The sequence below is a fragment of the Pelodiscus sinensis genome, chromosome 20 (assembly GCF_049634645.1).
Source record: "Pelodiscus sinensis isolate JC-2024 chromosome 20, ASM4963464v1, whole genome shotgun sequence".
In the NCBI taxonomy this organism is placed as follows: Eukaryota; Metazoa; Chordata; order Testudines; family Trionychidae; genus Pelodiscus; species Pelodiscus sinensis.
In genome coordinates, this window is record NC_134730.1 from 11,513,687 (window position 1) to 11,535,468 (window position 21,782).

The 21,782-nt window shown below is 44.4% G+C and overlaps 1 protein-coding gene across 4 annotated transcripts in view; it reads right to left on the minus strand.

Moving 5' to 3' along the window:
- Positions 1-21,782, minus strand: part of SAP30BP (SAP30 binding protein) — a 63,133-nt gene that overhangs the window by 36,184 nt on the left and 5,167 nt on the right. The window contains exons 2-3 of one of the 4 annotated variants that reach the window (XM_006136432.3): positions 19,113-19,222; positions 15,635-15,682 (exon numbers count right to left, since the gene is read on the minus strand). In XM_006136432.3, coding sequence (XP_006136494.1) covers positions 15,635-15,682; positions 19,113-19,222 — 158 coding nt within the window. The remainder of the gene's footprint in view (positions 1-15,634; positions 15,683-19,112; positions 19,223-21,782) is intronic. The other 3 variants (XM_006136433.3, XM_014580247.2, XM_075903667.1) reach the window with 3 other exon arrangements.

Here is a 21,782-nt window from a genome sequence, read left to right on the forward strand (position 1 = left end):
AAATCAGTAATCTCAGAGCCCACAATGATAGCTACGGAGAGCTGGGGTAGGCAAGAAGGATAAAAAAACATCACAATTAGGATGTTGGACTCGCATCCTGGTATTATTTCCCCCACTTCTCCAAATCAAAATGATTGTTAGCTTCTCCCTAAAGCAGCCCAGGGATCACTCATCCATTAAATTAATTATTCTATGGGAGGGCTGGATCAAGACTACAGTAAAAGCGGAGTATGTCTCTCAAGGTTATCAAAAGGCTCTATATTTAGGAAATGCACCATTTCTCTACAAATCTATATTCATTCCTCTGCTTCTTTTGTCCTGTAGTCTAACTTGGCAGCCTCCCAGAGTCCCAACACACTAAGTGAGAGGAGGGTTCCATAAAAAACATGGCTTCTGACAAGACCACAAGCTTTCAAAAATCTGTAAATGTTGGACACTCAGGGTATGTCTACACTGCAGTTAAAAACTTTTCCGCTGGCCCAAGCCAGCTGACTTGGGCTCACAAGAGCTTTGTTTCAGTGGCTCTGTAACTGCATTGCAGACATTTTGTCTGGGGCTGCAATGCATGCTCTGGGATGCTCCTACCTTGCAAAGCCCTACAGCCCAGTCCAACCTAAGCCCAAATATCTACATCTCAATTAAACAGCCTCTTAGATAGAGCCCCAGCAACCTGTAGGTTATTAACAGCAGTGTAGACATACCCTCAGTTGCAAGGAAGCTGTCATATACACTTAATTTCCTGATATCAAGTGTAATCAGCATAGTATTCAGAGCCTGAGAGTTAATGATTGCCTGTGAATGCCATCTGAAGCAATCTAAATGGAAGGGTTGGGCTTACGTCCTTGCTTGACTTTAACATTGTGCCCTGTTTTAAGTCCTATCCCCACAATGTCTTGGACGGTCCAGAATCCTTCAGGCCACAGTTCAGCAGAGGAGTGCGCTCAATGTTCTGTTCCAAATCAGTTTCTCACTTTTCCCCTGACAACCTGCCCAGTTAATAGTGAAGGAATTAAAAACAAAAAGAGAAGACCCAAGGGCTTATTTCTTTACAGCTTTGAAAAAAAACCACAACAATATTCCAATCTTGTGGCAGTAGGCCAAGCACACTGCATGATTACACACAGCTCAACCGTTCCTTAAACAAGAGGGCCATGAATGCCAGCAGGATACCACATCTTAAAGCCAGGTTTACACAGTTTGCCCTCTTGCCTCAAATTCATGGCTCCACACTCAGAGAGGACCCACAGAGGCTCAAGTAGGCTGTGGGATACCATCCATCCAAGTCCTTTCCATCCTAGATGAACTGTCAATCATTTTCTTCCCCCTAGTAAATGTAATTCTCTGTTGTGTTTCGTAGTTGTATATTTTTTAAATGACTATATGCTTACAGCTAAGGGATTCACTTTCTTGGCCATCATTACAATTCCCCTTGTAAAGGGATTTGGGTTTATACTCAGCCTGCAGGGTCTCATACCAGAGACAAGTCTCCCCAGGGGAAATTCTAGAGATCCATCTGCTTTTTGCAAAGTTACAACCATCAGGAGCTTGTAGTTCTGTTAATTAGAACACCATATTGCTGAATTAGCTGCCTGCTCACTATCTGCACTGAGCAACAGTTTACACTTCACTAATCAGTTTGAAGACACACGCCTTTGATTCACTGACACACCCTTCTTCAGGTAGTCAGACAACCCTAGGCTAGTCTAGCCCTTGGCTAAAGAGAAACAGTGGCGAGACGACATTGTCTGGACTTGAAAAGCTTTTTGAGACTTGCTGCTCAAAAAATTCAGTGTCAACATGAGGAGGAGGAAGCTGTAGTCTGTTCAGTCATTCAGGCTCTTTTGAGATAAGCAAGAAAGGGAGTGCCATGGTCATGGACAAAAAAACAAAACAAAAACAAACAAACAGAAACACATTCATCTACAGCAACTGCAATAATTTGATTAAAAAAAGGGATAAGATACAAGATAATATAAACTTAAGAGCTGTGTAGGAAAAAGAGTCTGGACACTTCTTTATATTGGTGCTATCTGTATGATGGGGACCACATTTGGAAAGCATTCCCCCACAATAATCTTTAATATTAAACTGCTATAGAAAATTATGCTTTTATCCATTTATAACTTCCACAGTCTTTGCCTGTGTCATGATCATGAGGGTTAGTTAACCCCTTAGTCTCCAGGATGCTGGCTATTTCCCTTACCTAAGACAGGTGGCAGGCAGCCAATAGAAATGTAGAAATGGGGAAGGAGCCATGACAGCCTGTAATAGCCATAACACCTGATGAACCTTTCACTGTGAGTTATTGCTGTTTAGGTCAAAAAAAATTCTGAATTGCTTTTGTGTGGTTTCTGGAATGGACCTGAGCCACAGGCACAAGGAATTCTAACCTTACATAACCCTGTTTAAATTAGGGATTCAGTGTTTGCTTGTTTATTGTTCAAATAGACTCCTCCAGCTAAACTGACAAAGCACAAACTTAAGACTTTATTCACCATTTGCTCACAGCTGTGCTTATTAGAAAGACAGCAGAATAGATGCTTATAGGTTCTGAATAACTGCAAAACTAATCAATCCAAAGACAGCTGTTAAATCTACTTTTTACAACCAGGTGGCATGGATTTCATCTTCTGCACAAAGGCTGACCCTAAAATCTGAGTGTTGCACTAGGCCATTTCAACAGCACACAGAAATGCCCAAGAGTTCTACAGATTTCCAAAAGTGAACAGTGTGACTTTATACAGAAACATGCACCTTATCCCCAACAGCAGAAATATTTTTCAGTACATTAGAAGCAGGAATCTTGCCAAATAATCAGCAGGGGCACTGGATGGATGATCAAGGAGCAATTAAGGAAGACACAGCCACTGTGGAAAAGCTAAATGAATTCTTTGCATCAGTCTTCACTGCCCAGGATGAGGGGAAGATTCCTACATCCAAGCCATTCTTTTTAGGGTACAAATCTGAAGAACCATTCCAGACTGAGATGTCAATAAAGGAACAAACGGACACATTTAATAGTTATACACAAGTAGGACCAGACACTCACCCAGAGTTCTGAAGGAACTCTTATATGAAATTGCAGTACTAACTGTGATAAGTAAACTCTCTTAAATCAGCCTCTAACAGATGACAGGTGTCCTCTGCTAATTGTTAAAAAAAATGCCAATTTTTAAAAAAGGCTCCAGACACAATCCCAGCAATTACAGGCAGGCAAACCTAACTTCAGTACTAGACAAACTGGTTGAAACTAAAAACTTCAGGGGGTAGCCGAGTTGTTTAAGTCTGTACAGGATAAACTAATAAATAGTATGGTAACACTTTAAAGACTAACAAAACATGTAGAAACTAGGGATGTGAACAACTAGTTGACTAGTCCGCTTATCAGATAGTTGGCAGGATAGCCAACTAGTCGCTTCCCTTGGGGGGAAAAGGAGAAGGGGGTACTTCAAAGCGGCAACTCTGCATGGAGCCTGGGGTCCTGGGTTCCATGCGGCACTGCCGCTTTTAAATGCCATGACAGCAAAGCTGATCCCAGGCTCCGTGTGGCGCTACCCCTTTGAAATGCTGCCATGGAGTTTTGAAGCAGTGCCACGTGGCGCCCGGGGTCAGCTGGGGAGCGCCCAGCTAATCCTGGGCTCCACCTGGCATTTCAAAGCAGCAGTGCCACATTGATCCCGGGGTCAGCTGGGAAGCCCCAGCTGATCCTGGGCTCCAAGCCGCTTTAAATGCCATGCAGAGCCATCGGCTAGGGACTTCCCAGCTGATCCTGGGCTCCACTGGGCATTTCAAAGCGGCAGCGTTGCACTGAATATTAGTTACCACTTCAAGATCTTGGAGTCAACATAGGTAGTTCTTTGAAAACATATGCTCGGTGTGCAGCAGTATTCAAAAAAGCTAACAATGTCAGAAGCAATGCCACTACATGAATCCAAGGTACCCCCACATATTCAATACTCTATGTAGCTCTTATTGTCCCATCTTAAAAAAAATGATATGCTAGAAATGGAAAAACAGAGAGGAGCAACAAAAATTATTACGAGTATGGAAGCTGTTCTATACAAGGAGAGATTAAAGACATGAAATATTCAATTTAGAAAAAAAGAGACAACTAAGAGATGGATATAATAGAGGTATATAAAATCATGAATGGCATAGAGAAAATGAGTAATAAAATGTTATTTAACTCTTCACAACACAAGAATTAGGGATCACACAATGAAATTAAGAGGCAGCAAATTTAAAATTAACATAAGGAAACACTTCAGAAACAGCATGGGCAATCTGTGTTGCTCATTGCAAGGGAATGTTGAAAGAGACAAAAGTTTAATTTGGTTTAAAAAAAAAGAATTTGATAAGTTCATGGATGACAGGCCCGTCAAGAGCTATTCCTCAAGATGATCAGGGACAACCCCACATTCCAGGTGCTACTAAACTTGACTGCCAGAAACCAGGGCAAAACGACAGGGGATGGATCACTCCATAGTTGCCCTGCTCTGTTCACTTCCTCTGAAGCATCTAGCACTGTTGAAAGCAGGATACTGGGCTAGATGGACTATTGATCTGATCGAGTATGGTCATACTCATCTTCTTATGAAACCAATGGAAAACTAAGAACTATTACAGTGGCTGGAAAATCCAAAAGCTGTTAGTGAGTTAACTAAATGGCTTTCCAGTAGCCACGCCTCTGCCTAGGGTTTATGATAACCAGGATTATGTTTACTTCCTAGTTTGAACATGTTAAGATGAAAAGGTTGGGAAGAAATAAGACAGAAATATACTGCCACTTGGTGGAAAAGGTAGGTATGAAATTCTTGCTACAGGTTAAAAAAGAACTTTTAAAAAGACTTTTCCAATGGATTTCTTGGCAGAATTTATAGTGAAAACTCAACTGGCACCTTAGATAGATTGTCACGGTGATACATCTTCCAAAAATCTCCACCCATATCAGGAATCTGGTTTTGGGCTTCCTCAGGATGCCATTATGCCAAGCTAGCAGTTCAATTAAAAAACAGAAACAGTCTGAAGCATATTTTGTGGCACCCTTATTTTTCACACTACACACATGCCTGATCTGTTTATGCCTAATGCCAACAAACAGAGGAAAATATAATTTGAGCATTAAAAAGTAGTTCCATTTCCTATACCCCTTCTACAAGATGGGTGCAGCTTCATAAAGCCATCTTGTCACACAGAAAGGATATTTCCCTGACCAGCTGGCCAAGATCTAGTGTAACACTAGGTTATGATTGATATTTTATAATGAGGAAATAATTATACACTGCACTTGAGATGGAAAGATCGAGACTAAGAAATAAGATCTTATATTTTAGAAGATATTTCAAAGACTTGGTTTAAGTGGAATGTGGAGTGTTGTTCAGCTACTTAAATAAAACCTCAGCTAAAGCAGAAGGCAAACAGCTCAGCTCTTTATGTGTTAGTATTCTTCAAATATACGTTTCCACTCTGGAAAAAGTCAGTACAGGTTGGACCTCCCTGGTCCAGCACCCTCAGGACCAGACCAGTCCTGCACAAGGTAATTTGCCAGACCAGGGGAGGTCCTCTGCCACTGGTCCCACAGCCCGCCGCTGGCTCTGTTCCCAGCCCCTGCTGGGCCATGGCGGCCCCACTGTGCTCTCAGCTGCTGGCTCTCCAGTTGCCAACTCCCAGTCACCAGGGGTTTTTAGACCAGTGTTGCAAGACCAGAGAGTCCTGGATTAGGAAGGTGCAACCTGTATAATTAATCCTTGCATTGTCAGCAGAAGAAGAGGGAGAGATGACAACAACTATACTTGCCCACCTTTCCTCACAATAGGTTCAGTATTCATTCGTCTCCTTTCCTACTGGGGAATGTTCGTAAATCTGGCAGGTGGAGAGAGATTAAACAACCTTTCTAAGATTGTCTCCTTTCCCCTGCCCTGGTCCTCTGTCTGAACCATAAAAGTCTTCCATCTTCTCATGTCTCTTCCCAGCAAAAAAAAAAAAAAAAAAAAAAAAGATCTTAAAATGTTTATCACTTCACTAAACTGAATGGTTAATACAGAAATCATCATATCAAAGCTCCTAAAGTGCTTCTTGTAAATGCAGGCTGTCAGCTTGTTATGAAAAAAATGCAAGTTTCAATTATTTTTAGATGACAGAGTAAAGTGTTCTTCCCTTCCAGTTTTCCATGGGGCCGTGTTTTAAAACATTCCATTGTTTCTTCTTTTTCACATTAAGTTGGAGTGCCTGGCTCTTGCTGCGTACAAATCCTTTCCTTAAGGGCATTAACTGCTATATTTGTGGGTACAAGTCCCCTAAAGTCAATGAGGATGCACCTGCTTACGCATGGATTGAGTTTGGCCCTAAATCTCAGCTTTCACTTCCCAGCAGTCATAGCTTCCCTCCATGTCCAACATGCCTAAATACTCCCCTCACCTCAGCCTCCCATTCAGCATTACATTTTCTTCCATGCTACAGGCTAAAATAGCAACAGTGTCTGCCTGTTGTCATGCCTGACTCCTCTCTTCTTTAAATCAAATATTTTCTCAATCGTCAATGCCAATCTCCTCTGATGGGGCTATACCAAAATCTGAATATAACTGTATGTTTTCACTGTTGTATTTGAATTAAGCCATTAAAGTCTTTGATGCAAGACCAGCTTGTATGAACAATGCTTTGGTCATTTACTGTATGGCTCTCAAACAACATTACTTTATGTAATGCTGGATTTCTCCATTATCCTTTCCATTAGGATTGTACTGCCTCAGCTCAGGTGTGACTGACAGCAGCAGGGGAAAGCTGAAGTGAAAGAACAGACACTGTTCTTAAAGAGAGACACTGCCAATTCAAATAGAGAAACAGCACAGATCTGAGTGATGCCTCTATTCCTAGAACTATTGGAATTCTAGGAGAGCATTAAATCAGTAGCAGGAAGACAACGTTGAATGTATTTTCTGGGGACCAGGAAGGCTGCAGACAAGGTGTTCCTTGTTCAGGCACTGGATATAAGAACTTACTCCCTTACCGTAGGCATGTCACTTAGCCCTTGTGGCTTTATTTCCCTGTTTGTATTTTCTTGCCTGTTACTGCTCATTAAATGTGTCTGCACACTAGAGATGTTAAAGTATAATCAACCAGCTGATACTTCTCAGTTAATAGTGTTGGCTACATTCAGTGGCTGCGGCTGGACAGCGAAGCCTCATCTCCAAGAGCTGGGCAGGCAAGGGCTGCCTGCTCTGCTCCTGGGAGGGAGGCTTCCCTGTGGCAATACCAGATTCTACCAGCCTTTCTTCTATGACCCCACTAAGGAATACCAATCCCCCCCCGAAAAGACTGCTCAAGAAGCTCCCTGATGCTGCTCAGGAACAAATTTACACTAACACCCCTCCTAATCCCCGACCAGGAACTTTGCTACCCAATATACACAAACCTGGAAATCCTGGACAGCCCATCATCTCAAGCATTGGCACACTTACCACAAGATTATCTGGCTATATCATCTTCTTCCTCAGACCCTACACTACCAGCACGCCCAGTTACTTCCGAGACACCACTGACTTCCTGAGGAAACTTCAAAACATCAGTAATCTACCTGAAAATACCATCCTGGCCACTATGGACGAAGAAGCCTTTTCCACCAACATTCCACATGAAGATGGATTACAAGCCATCAGGAACACCATCCCCAATAACAGCACTGCACACCTGATTACAGAGCTCTGTGACTTACAAATTTTTTCCGAATTGGAAGTAGTTGGAATCTCCAAGTCAGCGGCACAGCTATGGACACCCGCATGGCACCACAATATGCCAACCTTGAACGATGTTTCCTCAGCTCTTGCCCCCTAACATCCCTACTTTACCTACACTACATCAATGACATCATCATATGGACCCATAGAAAAGAGGCTTTTGAAGAATTTCACAAGGAAATCAACAACTTCCACCCCACCATCAACCTCCGCCTGAACCAGTCCACACGAGAGATCCACTTCCTGGACAAATTTCCACCATCCTATACCAGAAACCCACCGACCGCTACCCTTATCTTCATGCCTTCAGCTTCCATCCCAGACACATTTCTCAATCTATTGTATACAGCCAAGCCCTAACATACAACCAGATTTGCTCCAATCTCACAGACAGAGACAAACACCTACAGGATCTTAATAGAGCATTCCTAAAACTGAAATACCCATCTGGAGAAGTGAAAAAAACATATTGACAGAGCCAAAACGTACTCAGACATGAACTATTTCAAGACAGACTCAAAAGGGAACTCAAACTCCTTCAACGCATTATACACAATCTGCAACCCATTTTGGAAAATGATCCTGTGATGGGGGCAGGGCTGCCCTGCACTCTCGTTCGGGAAGAAGAGACGGCGGCGCGGCCGGGAACGTGGAGCACAAGCTGCAGTGCTGTGAACATGGTGCAGGTGCTGGAAGCTGCGCTGCAGCATAGGAATGACTTCAGGGGCTGGCGATGGGATGAGGGCATCACCACACCCCCTCCGGGAGTGGAGAAGGACCTGGGAGGGGAGGAGGAGGGGAAGGCCATGGGACACGGGCCGGTGGATGCTCCAGCAAGCCCTGCAGAGGGAGGGAGGGACACTGGCGCAGGGGGCACGGCCGACAAGGGTACAAGGTTAAAGGAGGGAGAAGGGAAGGGAGAACAGAAACCTGTCGGGCAGACAGGTAAGAGAAGGCGGGAAGGAGGCTGGCCAGGAGGAAGTGACCCAGAGTAGGGCTGAGGGGATGCCCAAGCATCGGTGCGTATAGGGGAAACACCTCACCGAGACGGGGAGGATTCTCCATCTTTAGGGCCCTGGGTTGGGATCTGGAGAGATGGTGGGCCCAGGTCCCCCTCTCGCAGGGAGCTGAGCCGGCTGGGTGTCACGCTGTAGTGCAAGTAGATTGGGGGAGGTCCCCCAGGTTGCACCATGTGGGTGCGAATAAACTTGTAATTCCTACAAACTGTGCGGAGGGTCACGTGAGTTATTACACGAATGGTCACAGATCCCTCCCTCTGAGGCCTTTGGGGAAAAGCCTATTCTTGCTTACAGACAACTCCCCCAACCTGAAACAAATTATTTCCAGTAACCATGCTACACAACCACATGATAAGCATCCAGGAACCCAGCCCTGCAATCAGCCACCGTGCCAACTCTGCCTACATATCTATTCAAGCAAAGTCATCACTGGAGCCAACAACGTAAGTTGCCAAATCATTCAACTGCACATCCAGGAATTTGATCTATGTCATCAAATGCCAGCAATGCCCCACTGGTATATACAGGCAGTCCCTGGGTTACGTACAAGATAGGGACTATAGGTTTGTTCTTAAGTTGAATTTGTATGTAAGTCGGAACTGGCTCCAGATTCAGCCGCTGCTGCTGAAACTGACCAGGGGCTGACTACAGGAAGCTGGAGGCAGAATTGCTCTGCCCCCAGCTTCCTGGAATCAGCCACTGATCAGTTTCAACAGCGGTTGAATCTCGAGCCTGGGACAGAACAGCTGGGCTGCCAGGTAGGTCCCTGCAGGACCAACCCGGCAGCACCCCAGCTGCTCTACCCCAGGGTCCACAACAAAAGCCTGGTCTGCTGGGGGGGGGGGGGGGGCGCACTAGCTGCGTCCCCCCCCCAGCAGACCAGGGACACAGGGAGCAAAGCCTCAGAGGCACGGGACCCCGCCGCCGCTGCGGCTTTGCTCCCGGTGTCCCTGGTCTGCTCGAGACGGTCCCCAGCAGACCAGGGGCACCCGGAGCAGCTTTTCTCGCCCCAGAGGTCGAGGTGGCGGGACCACTGCGCTCTGGGCGGTCCTGCTTCCTGCGAGCTCCGGGGCGAGAAAGCCCCGTTCGTAAGTGTGGATCCGACATAAGTCGGATCCGCGTAACTCGGGGACTGCCTGTATATGACAAACTGGACAGTTCCTACAAGAAAGAATCAATGGACACAAATCAGATATACAAAAGCGGCGAGGAGCCCTGTGGCACCTTATAGACTAACTGAAGTGTTGGAGCATAAGCTTTCGTGGGCAAAGACTCACTTCGTCAGATGCATGTATTGGAAATTTTCAGAGGCAGGAATAAATATGCAGGCCAGAATCAGGCTGGAGATGACGAGGTGGATCAAATCAGGGAGGATAAAGCCCACTTCTAGTAGCTGATCTGGAGATGTGAATTCCAAAAGAGGAGAAGCTGCTTTTGTAGTTAGCTAGCCAGTCACAGTCTTTGTTTAATCCTGAGTTGATTGTGTCAAACTTGAAGATGAACTGTAGCTCAGCAGTTTCTCTCTGAAGTCTGGTCCTGAAGTTTTTTGCGCTGCAAGATGGCTACCTTTAGATCTGCAATTGTGTGTCCAGGGAAACTGAAGCGTTCCCCTACAGGTTTTTGTATGTTGCCATTCCTAATATCTGATTTGTGTCCATTGATTCTTTTACATAGGGACTGTCCAGTTTAGCATTGTTGGCACATGATGGCATATATTACGTTAGTAGATGTGCAGGAGAATGAACCAGTGACAGTATGGCTGATCTGGTTAGGCCCTGCGATGGTGTTGCTGGTGTATATATGTGGCCAGAGTTGGCACCGAGGTTTGCTGCACGGATTGGTTCCTGAGTTAGAGTTATTATGGTGATCAGCCAAACTCAGTTCAATTCTCACGCTGATGGCCTCAGTTGAGATGAGGGATGGCTGGGACATTTATCAAGCTAACATTCAATGAAAGACAAAGGGCTGTTTGCACCATGTAGATTCTTGCGTTAGTACCCTTCCTATCTGTTGCTATCCTTTGATCCTTATCTGCTTCTTTTTAACTATCCAGTCTTCAGGTGCTTACAGATTGCCAGTTCTGCCTACTTGTTTTTCCCTTTGATATTTTCATTCCCTCTGCTCCTTGTTTCTCGCCCTCCCCCTCCTTTGCTCCCGTATTTATTTTGGGTATGCACATCCTAAACTCAAAACTCCAGTCATCTGAAGAAGTGGGCTGTGCCCACGAAAGCTCATGATACCAGCTACATGTTTTGTTAATCTATAAAGTGCTACCAGACCATTTGTTGTTTTTTAAGCAGTTACAGTTACCCATTTAATTGACTTAACATCCCTTGCACACAGCAACACTCTGTTCTTCCTGTTTGACTTTGCAATGCAAGAATACAGACGGAAAATGCCAGGCATAGGAACCATCTTTTAGTTATGTGTTTGTATAGTGCCTAGAACCAGAGGCTAATGTAGGAGCAGGGCTTTGGCTATATATATGTGGAGATATATCATTTCATAGAACTGGAAGGGACCTTGAGAGGTCATCAAGTCCAGTTCCCTGCCCTCACAGCAGGACCAAGTACCATCCCTGACAGATTTGCCCCAGATTCCTAAATGCCCCTCCCCCAGATTGAACTCACAACCCTGGGTTTATTAGGTCAATGCTCAAACCACTGAGCTATCCCTCTCCCTCCTGCTAGGCAGTAAGGCTATACAAGTAAAACTAAGATTGTGGCATCACAACTGAAGCCTTAAGGGCTTGCAGGGATAGATGAGCATATTAAACATTAGGCGCATGAAAGTTAAAGGAGAAAATTATTTATGAATGAATGTTAATAGCCGGTAAGGTTGCAGTTTATGTTTTAGCAAAGTAATACATAAAGAATATTTTAAGGTAGTGATCCCATCACTGCTACCATGTACAGATTTTTGTCATTGTTTTTGTTTGAAGCTGAATGACATGTAACATGGGGAAAAAAATTAATATCTTCTGGTGCAATTTACTGCTGGAAAAAGCTGCTATCAACTGCTCTGGAGATTGAGCCCTTTCATTCACACAAAAGATGCAGGACAAATTCACATCAGGGCCCTCTAGCAGTGGCTAGATTCTGTTGGAGATTCCAAACACTCATTCAAAAAACAAAACAAAAAAAAAAAACCACTGTTGGTAGCCAAAGGCAAACCAATATGTATATACAAGCAGTCCCCGAGTTACGCGGATCCGACTTACGTCGGATCCGCAGTTACGAACGGGGATTTCTTGCCCCGGAGAACTAGAGCAGCGGGACGCCTGGTCCCGCCGCCCGCCTTCTCTGGGGCGAGAAAAGCTGCTCCCCGTCTCCCTGGTCTGCTGACGGGAGCAAAGCGGCGGAGCACCAGGGGCCGGACCCGCGGCCGCTTCCAGATCAGCTGGAAGCGGCGCGGGTCCGGCCCCAGGTGCTCCGCCGCTCTGCTCAGCGTCTCCCTGGTCTGCAGACTTTGCGGTAGAGCGGTGTGGGTCCGGCCGGGTGCTCCGCCGCTCTGTTCAGCGTCTCCCTGGTCTGCAGACCAGGGAGACGCTGAGCAGAGCGGCGGAGGACCCGGGCCGGACCTGCAGCGCTTTCAGCTGATCTGGAAGCCGCGGGTCCGCCCGGGTCCTCCGTGGCTTTGCTCAGCGTCTCCCTGGTCTGCAGACCAGCGAGACGCTGAGCAAAGCCGCGGAGGACCCGGGCCGGACCGCGGCGCTGATCTGGAAGCACCACGGTTCGGCCCGGGTCCTCCGCAGCTTTGCTCCACGTCTCCCTGGTCTGCTGGGGGGGGGGGGGAACACAGCTAGTGCCCCCCCCCAGCAGACCAGGGAGACGTGGAGCAAAGCCGGGGGCCTGTGGTAGAGCAGGTGGGGCACTGCTGGTTGGTCCCGCAGCACCACTCCTTGGCGCTACTGGACCAACCGGGCAGCACCCCAGCTGCTCTGCCCCAGGTGTCCTGATTCAACTGCTGATCAGTTTCAGCAGTGGCTGAATCAGGACGCCTGGGGCAGAGCAGCTGGGGTGCTGCTGGGTTGGTCCAGTAGCTCCGAGGAGCGGCCGCGCTACTGGACCAAGCCAGCAGCACCCGAGCTGCTCTGCCCCAGGCGTCCCAAAGTCAGCCGCTGCTGAAAATGACCAGCGGCTGACTACAGGAAGCCCGAGGCAGAGTTGCTCTGCTCTGGGCTTCCTGGAATCAGCTGCTGATCAGTTTCAGCAGCAGCAGCTGACTTGGGGACGCCTGGTGTTCTTACCTTGAATCTGTATGTAAGTGGAACTGGTGTCCAGATTCAGCGGCTGTTGAAACTGATCAGTTTCAGCAGCGGCTGATGCCAGTTCCGACTTACATACAGATTCAACTTAAGAACAAACCTACAGTCCCTATCTTGTACGTAACCCGGGGACTGCCTGTACTGTATATTCTTGAGTCAGTTGGTACTTTTAGCAGAAAAATCCAGCTAACACGCTTAGCCATTGGCGATGGATGCAGTGGCCAGAATTTAGAAGTGGAAAGCTACTGATGAGGTGGGGAAAATAGGCATTTGAAGTCTACTCTCCAGCCCCTTCACCCAATTAACATAAGAATAATCATATTGATATAGACCAAAGAGATGTAAAAATACATTAACTGTGTAACCGACCAAAATTCTATTGGTTACAATGTTAACTGCGTGACTGCTAGCTCCTGGGCTGGAGCAGCATGCTGCAGGTGGGGGTCTGCTCCGGCTGTGCTGGGCACCGGTTAACCAGTAAGCATCACTCAGTAAATAGGATGCTTATTGGGTAATTGGTTAACCCATTACCCGTTTACATCCCTAGACCAAAGATTCATCTAGCCCAATATCCTGTCTTCCAATAGTAATCAATCCAGGTGCCAGAGGGAACAAACATGACAGGCAATCACCAAGTGATCCATCTCCTGCTGTCCATTCCCAGCTTCTGGCAAACAGACGCTAGGGACACCATCCCATGCCCATCGTTGGTAACAGCCACTGATGGACCTGTCCATGACTTTATCTAGTTCTTTTTTGAATCCTGCTATAATCTAGTTGTAATCATTGTTCTTGAAGAAAAGTGAAAGAGAAAATTGCAATGTATTTCTCCTTTTTCCTAGTACCAAAAACCTCAGCCGCCTCCTATATGCCAAAACCCTGCACCATGTCCCTCGCATTCCTACGCTGAAGACATGTGCAACTCCAATCACGCTGCCAAAACCTCTAAGTATATTAAATTATAGACAGACTTAATACAAAGAATTATGTAAACTGATGAGGTGAATTATGTAAACTACTGAGAAACATGTTCAAGTTGTATAAAAATACTGAAATCATGTTAATTTTCATGCTATCCAATAAAGAACTCAGTATTTTAAGAGTACCTGTAGCTACCTTAGCATTTCCAATTTGCTGCTGAAAATCTATAAGCCTTGCCATAGGGTTTTGGTATAGCTTGTCAGAGAGGACACAGGTGCTTGGTAAAATTAAAGCCCTGACAATGTGTTCTCTTTCAATATTCAACAGCACTTTTCATAGTTAGGAGAATTAATTCTTAACCTAATTTCCTACCCAAATTTTCCATAGATGCTCCCTCTGCAGTTTCAAATGAATACAGTATTTCCATCAGTGATCACCACCAAATATACTTCCTGTCCCTATTCAGTTTTGCTACATAGTGCTGCCTCTCACCATAAAGTTACATAAAGTATATGCTATTCAAGGCAAAAGGGTGTGAAAATTTATAAAACCAGTTATTTGGAAATTAGGGATGTAAGGGAGTAGACAACTACCAGATGAGCATATGCCTATTGGGTAGTTAAGATGACTACTTGCTTCCCCACCTCTTACTGACTCTGTGTTAAAAGCAGCAAGGCGGTGGGGGGAGCAGGAGCCGGTGCAGGCAGGAGCCAGCTTAAAAGCTGGTCCTCCACAGCACCATCTCCATGATCCGGGGGTGGAGGGGAGGAGACACAGCATTCCAGAGCCAGCACGAGCCAGGACTGTTCAAGTTCTGGCTTGCGCCAGCCCCAGGAACTAATCCTGCTGTGGCTCTGTATTTTAAATGCAGAGCCACAGTGGAGGTAGTTTCTGGGGCTGGTGTAAGCTGGGACTAAACAGTCCCAATTCATGCCAGCTCTGGGACACTGCAGCTCTGCATTTTAAATGTAGTAAGAGCCCATCAAACTCTTAAAATTCAGAGCTGCAGCTGGGGTAGCGAGCACTCCACCCACCCCCTTGACTAATCAAGTAGTCAATGGAAATTCCATCAACTATTTGATAAGCTGATTAACCTCAAATTAACATACCTAGTGGAAATATCTAATTTGATATGAGGCTCTTTCACTCTCAGATAGCTTTGAGAAAACAATCCTTACAATAGGATCACTAAGAAGATTAATATAAAGTGCTTGGATTATTTCTCAAAGGACTTTGTAAGATTTACAGCACCTAGGGATGCACTCAAAATTGATGACTATCAAGATGTCTCATGTAAAATCTGTCTTCTCGATGAGAGAGTGGTCAGATACTTGTCTCTGAATATTCAGGATAGGCTCCTTGTATTACAAGATGTGTTCTTTCAGGTCATTGCAATAATGCCTCCCCTCAGTTTCCTGCCATGTCAAATCTATTTCACAACATAGCTCACTCATGATTTCAGATCTCTATATGCCAAATCAATGCCCTAGCCAGGCAGTTCTGTTGTCTCTTCAGATCTTTTTCAGGAGTTACAATTAAAATCCCTGAATATTCATGTTATAGCTTCAATAAAATAAAAACAATTTATCACTAAGGCTAACAAGAGCAGAAAAACCATGTACCAAACCATGCTATTAAGATTTATTCCTGTTGCAGACAGCTACCCAACCACATCCCACCATACTTCCAAATACCTTTAGGTCACCAGCCTCAGGTTTTTCAGTCTCTGAATCGTCATCTTCCTACAAGACAAGAATTTACAGGATTAAGCTTAAAGGGTGGGCTTGGCAAGTTCCTGCATATATAGCAAGGGGCTTGCATTCAACAGCCCAGTGACAGTCTAAGACCCTTCCAATCAACAAGTCATCATGAGCTCTATCCCTCCCCTTTGCATGATCAAGAAATGAAATCAGATAAACCATGGAAGAGAGTTGTTTAGCAGAAGCACAACTCCAAGTAGCAAATATCCTTTGCAGAGTTCATACAGCTCCTGAACATTAAAAACCGGACAGTAATAGATAGCAAGCTTTTGTCACCCGATAATACCAGCACTTAGTTTTTGCTTGCTCTTGCTCAGCAATCAGCACAGAAAAAGCAGCGTTTACAAGACCTACTGCATGCCAAGCACACTCCAGCAACATACACAGGACACTGCTTGCCTGACATCCCACACAGCATGCGGGCTTGGTAGCACTAAGCCAGACTCACAAGCTTCAAAGATCCAGTGATGCCTGCATACACTGCATCTTTTCCATTCTAGTTTAGCACCCTAAGTTGCTTTCACACAGCTTCAAAACACAGAGGAGGAAACAGCTGGTGTTTGGAAGGATTTATTTCCACAGTTTCCATCCAGAAGTATGAGCCAGATGTTGCACAAGATGCCACCATGAAAAGAATTTTTGAAGTGCATCGTCATGATAAAGTTTGTGACCTATGGTTTTACTAATAGGACTGATGATCAGGTGTGCCGACACTGCTCCATTGGCATAACTTGGGTCATACAGAGTTACAGATCTTTAGAAGTAAATACATTACTCAAGTCAAAATAGGTCTCTAGTAAAAATAGAATGATTATTTTTTGTCCTCCCATATCTTAAAGACTGCTGACCCGGATTTCCCCCAAACTTCTTCATTCAGTTTAACTCTGACCTGAAACCGAACACTTGATGTGTGAGATTCCAAGAAAAAAAAATTAGAACATTAAAAATTGAAAGGTAAGTTGCTACTGAAAGTGACATCTCAGTCTTAACCAGCATGTCAATCAGAAAATTCAATTTAAATTATCTATATAAATATCAGAGAATAATATAATGTTTATATCAGACTCATGGTCTGTTATCAATGAGAAGATGGACCCTTTGTTTAAAATAGCTATTAAATCAAAGAGAACATGGAGTGCAGTATTTCCATGAATATTAAGTCTGAGACAATGTAAAGGGTTTTAAAAAGTCTGCTACTTAACATTTAGGTATTATTTACAAAACCAAATATACAAATTTACAGAGGAAGTAGCTTAGCAGCTAATGCCATGGCCAACACAGTCTCCAAAAACACATGGAAAAACAGACAAAGGTCTACTCAAAGTTCAACTTGCCTGGCTCTTAGAATGCCAACAAACCTGGACTCAAGTAAATCAGGTGAAGTAGCAAATTCCAAAGTTAGAAACCTTCCACGAAGGTGGTTCTAATGCTGATTCTTGACGTGTCCGAGAAAATGATGTTTTACTATTGCAACAGTTGATAAGATGAGCCAGTCTATGTAACTGGGTCATAGACTACCATAGGCTATAAGTCACTTACTATCCATAGACTTCCAGCTATGCAAGTACAGAGTTTCGAAAAAATGTTAGATGTGCACCACATCTTGACCCCTGGGATGGTGCATAGCTATAATACATATTCCAAGAAATTGTGCATGCTTGAAAGAAAAAAAAACAAAACCAAAAAAACCCCCTACTTTTCAGTGCTAAACAAGAAAGTTCTTCTGGCAAGAATTTCAGTCTAGCCATCAGTTTCTACAAAATATAAGGTCTCACGTCTTTAAAAACATAAAGAGATAATTTTAGCCCTTATGGTTGCCAAAATAACCTTCCAAACGCTATGAAACCACTAGTTTATACTCTTTACGAGCACCCAATGTCTACTTCAGTGTCTCTGCTGTCACAGCTTTTCTATGCTGCAAAAGAATTTAACAAGAACAGCCTGTTTCATTTCTGCTAATCAGGGCTAGAGAAAATATAAAACTTAAGTTCCAGCTGTAGTTTGGAACAGCTAAGAGCAGCAGACACTGAAATTAATCACAATGGAGTGTCACAAAAAATAGAATTTGTGAAGGATTATAGCAACAGTGAACACTTCCCTACTGTACTCCTCACAGCAGATGAAAGGCTGGAGAAAGGCGCAAAAAAGCAGAGATACAATCTTGTACCAATCATACAATCAGGCCCACCAACCAGGAGGTTTTTTTGGGGGAGGGGGTGAGAGGGGCGCGGAAGGGGAGGGGAGGAAGAGGGAAAAGTCACCAGTGACGCTCCAGGTAGCAACAAGGGTTGGCTGGTGTTCTACTAGCGGCACTGACAGCTGACTGTCTCCAGCCACATCCCTTCTGGGAGCATGGAGCCATTGCCCCACCCACACCTTGGCCAGGGACCCAGAAATTCTGTCAGCCCTCCTGCAGCCAATAGACTACGGAGGACAAGGAGAGCAAAGCTTCTCTCTTCCTTTCTGCAGCTAGAGGAGGGAGTGAGTTTTATGTCTCTCAGCCACTGACTACCAAGGGTTGAATACAGAAGATAAATCCTATTAGCTGGATGGAACCCTAAAATAGCTTTCCAACTTCCCCATTCTTATCAGCTGGGTTTCTCACAAGGCCACTGCCCAGAGCCTTCATGATGAGACTGCCCACCCTTTTGTATCTCAAAACTATATTTGGCTGCTAGATGCCTTGTAAAGTTCCTATGCATTGTATGTCTGAAGGATGCCTTTCAATACACTTTACCTTGTTATTTAAGTGCTATTACAAAACATGCCATGCTTTTACAAACAAAAGCCATACAGATCTAGACAAAGAAAACCTGCTACACCAACGTATTGATGTTGTTAAGTGGGATTGTACACAAAAAAAAACCAAAATGATGCTCCTATGTTTCAATCCTGCTAATCCTCCAGTCTGATCCTGCAAAAGCTAGCTGCCCATTATAGGACTTTCCCCATGCTTCTTAAAAGTGCAGCTGAGCTTTCCACCACTCCTCTCCATTTTTCCACTACAGGATTTCATACACCAATTTTGTATATTAAGAAATGAAGGTTTATTTTACACTTCTACTATCAATTCAAAGCCAGTAGCTTACCTTATCCATGAAGCAAAATCAAAATGGCAACTAAAAGTTAGCAACAAGAAGCACAAATGAATGGAGCTGATATTTTTAAAGGCAGAGTTCTTTCAATTTTAAGAGAGACAAAAGGAAATGAAATTATTTGTTGAGCATGGTTTGGTGGCTGAAGGAGAGGATGAAGAGTCTGGATTTCTGCATTCCATTCTTAGTTCACAGGTGGTAAAATGGCTTGTTAAGGAGGCATTTTGAAATCCCTAAACAGAACTATAGAAATATGCACTAACAAAATATTTAAACAGGAAGACTGACCAGCTGGAATAAGAGGACAAACTACTTACTGAATGTCTACTGTTTTCATCATCTTCTTCCTCATACCCATCCTCATCTTCCTCCAAACGAGAGAAATCATCTTCACCATATGCTTCTGACACCAGACCTCCTTTTTCTTCTAGTCCATGCACAGGAAGAAGAAAAGAAAAAAGCATAATCAAGGCATTAACAACTTAGATCAGAGTGGATTAAAAAAAAATCTATTTTAATCATAATTTAAATTTAAAATAACACTTAATTTGAAGCTACTAGAACCTGTGTTGAAGACTAAGTTCAGTATAGACAAATCATTTAAATCAAACACTTATTAGTACTTGTTTTTCTTTTGAAGTTTTAAAGAAAAAAAGCCACTAAATCAATTGAAGTCACAGACTCTACTAAAGTGCTACAGCAATTTTTGACAGCAGTTGCCTCTTCTCAAAGTGCAGAGAGAATATTTTCTTCATTTCAGTGTGTTATTGGACTGAACTAGTTTAATAAAGTTAAGAAAGCAACTGGAAAATGAAAAAAAGCAGTAAAGCTTCTTTTTTTCTTCCAATCTAATAATAAGAAATAGATAGGAAGAGATGAGATCTATTACTTCTAAAATGATGGACTCGGTGGAAAAAAAAAATCAGTTCAATTCATAGACTAGATACTTTGCTTATTAAGTATCAGAGGGGTAGCCGTGTTAGTCTGAATCTGCAAAAGCGGCGAGGAGTCCTGTGGCACCTTATAGACTAACTGAAGTGTAGGAGCATAAGCTTTCATGGGCAAAGACCCACTTCGTCAGACTCCTTGCCGCTTTTGCTTATTAAGTTAGTTTTGTAAAATGTGTTATGATAATTTACTCCTTTATGTAATCAACACACTTACGGTCAGGGCTCGACAATCTATGTAATCAACTCGCCCGTGGCGAGTAGATTACATCCCGGAAGAGCTGGGTTCGGGTGATCTGTGCGGCTCAGCGAGCCCTGCTTATGGTTGTTTTATTTATTAATAAAAAACAATATTAAAATGATGGATTTGTAGTTTTAAATTAATTCCAGTTTCTACCTAAGGACAGCTTGACAGTCAATGACGACTAAAAAAAAAAACTGATCTAGTAAAACAGAAATGCTGACAAATGCATTTCTTAATATAGTAAAAAATGTAAAACTTAAGGATCTAAATAAATGTATGTGAAGCTATTTAACTGGCTAAACATTTAGAACACTAGTGCATCCTCTTGATTAGCAATATTTAGTATAGTGGCTATATTTTAATTACAAATTAACATATTAGAATGCTTACCTCTCAGCATCAATCATTTTTTAGGAAATGGCTTAAAAAGTACAAATGCAAAAATAGATTAAGAAAAATCCACCCTGATTTAGCTGGGACGCTGTCATAGTAACAAGCACGGAGCTTTGCTGTAATCAGATTCAAATGTAGGACTAGATAGATCATCAGGACCAGCGGTTCTCAACTAAGAGCCCCTTCGGAGTGTCTGCCATGCAGGGCTACTCAGAGCCCAGCATCCCACTGGGCAATGGAACATGTTGGGAATGTCTCCAAAAGGCACAGGTTGAGAATCCCTACTCTAGATCCATCTCCTACTGAGGGCAGACTAAGTATTATCTACACCAGGGGTGGGGAACCTTTTTTCTATCGTGGCCACTGACCCACAGGAAAAAAAAGCAGTCATGGGCCACACACAATCCCATGGGGAAGCAAGGCGGTTTAGGGCTTTCCCCTGCAGTAGGGTGACCCAGTGCTTGAGTCTCCAGCCCCATGGGGGGAGTGGCGCAGAGGCTCAAGGCTTCCCCAGAGTGAAGCCAGAAATGAGTTATTTAGGGTACAGGATGAAGCAGAGAACTGGGGTGGGGCAGGGAGAAGGCTCTGGCTGGGGGCATGGGTTCTGGATTGGGGCTGGAGATCAGTGGCTTGGCATGCAGGAGCATGCTCAGGGATAGGGCAGAACACTGGGGTGTATGATGGATTTTAGGGTGCAGGCTCTGGCCTGGAGGTACTCAACTCAAGCAGCTCCTTGTTGGCAGTGCAGCCCTGCCTCTGTGCTGATCCACGAAGTGGCCAGCATGTCCAGTCCCTAGGCAGAGAGGCCAGGCTGCTCCGTACCACTGCAGAAGCTGCCTGCACCGGGCTGCAGTTGCTGGTTAAAGAGAGCTGTAGAACTGGCGCTAGGGCAGCATACAGGGATTTGCTGATTGCCACTGCAACTAAGAGCTGCAAGGACAGGGTTGGGGCTGCTGACCTGTGACATGAAGACCTGCTGGGACCAGACGAAGTAATAGGCCATAGGTTTCCAACCCCAACGTAGACCATTCTTTGACAAGCATTTGTCTAACCCAGGGGTCTGCAACCTTTCAAAGAAGGAGAGGCTTTTTTTGTTCTAGACTAACGTCCCAAGAGCTGCAACACACACAAACAACTTTACACAAAGAGAGCATGTTCGGGGGGGGGGAGGGGTTGTAAGAGAGAGCTTGGGGTGGAGGAAGTGATGTCACTTGCTGGCTCTATAACAGGGTTGTTGTTTGAGGGTTGTTGTATAGCCTCCTGCCGGGCAGCATTTACCACAGGCAGCTCCCAGTTGGCGGTACAGCAGGCCTAAGGCAGGCTTCCTATATGTTCCAATGTCATGCTTCTCCCAGAAGAAAGCAACACACCCCTATGGCTCTGGAGGCTGGGGGCCCAGGCTC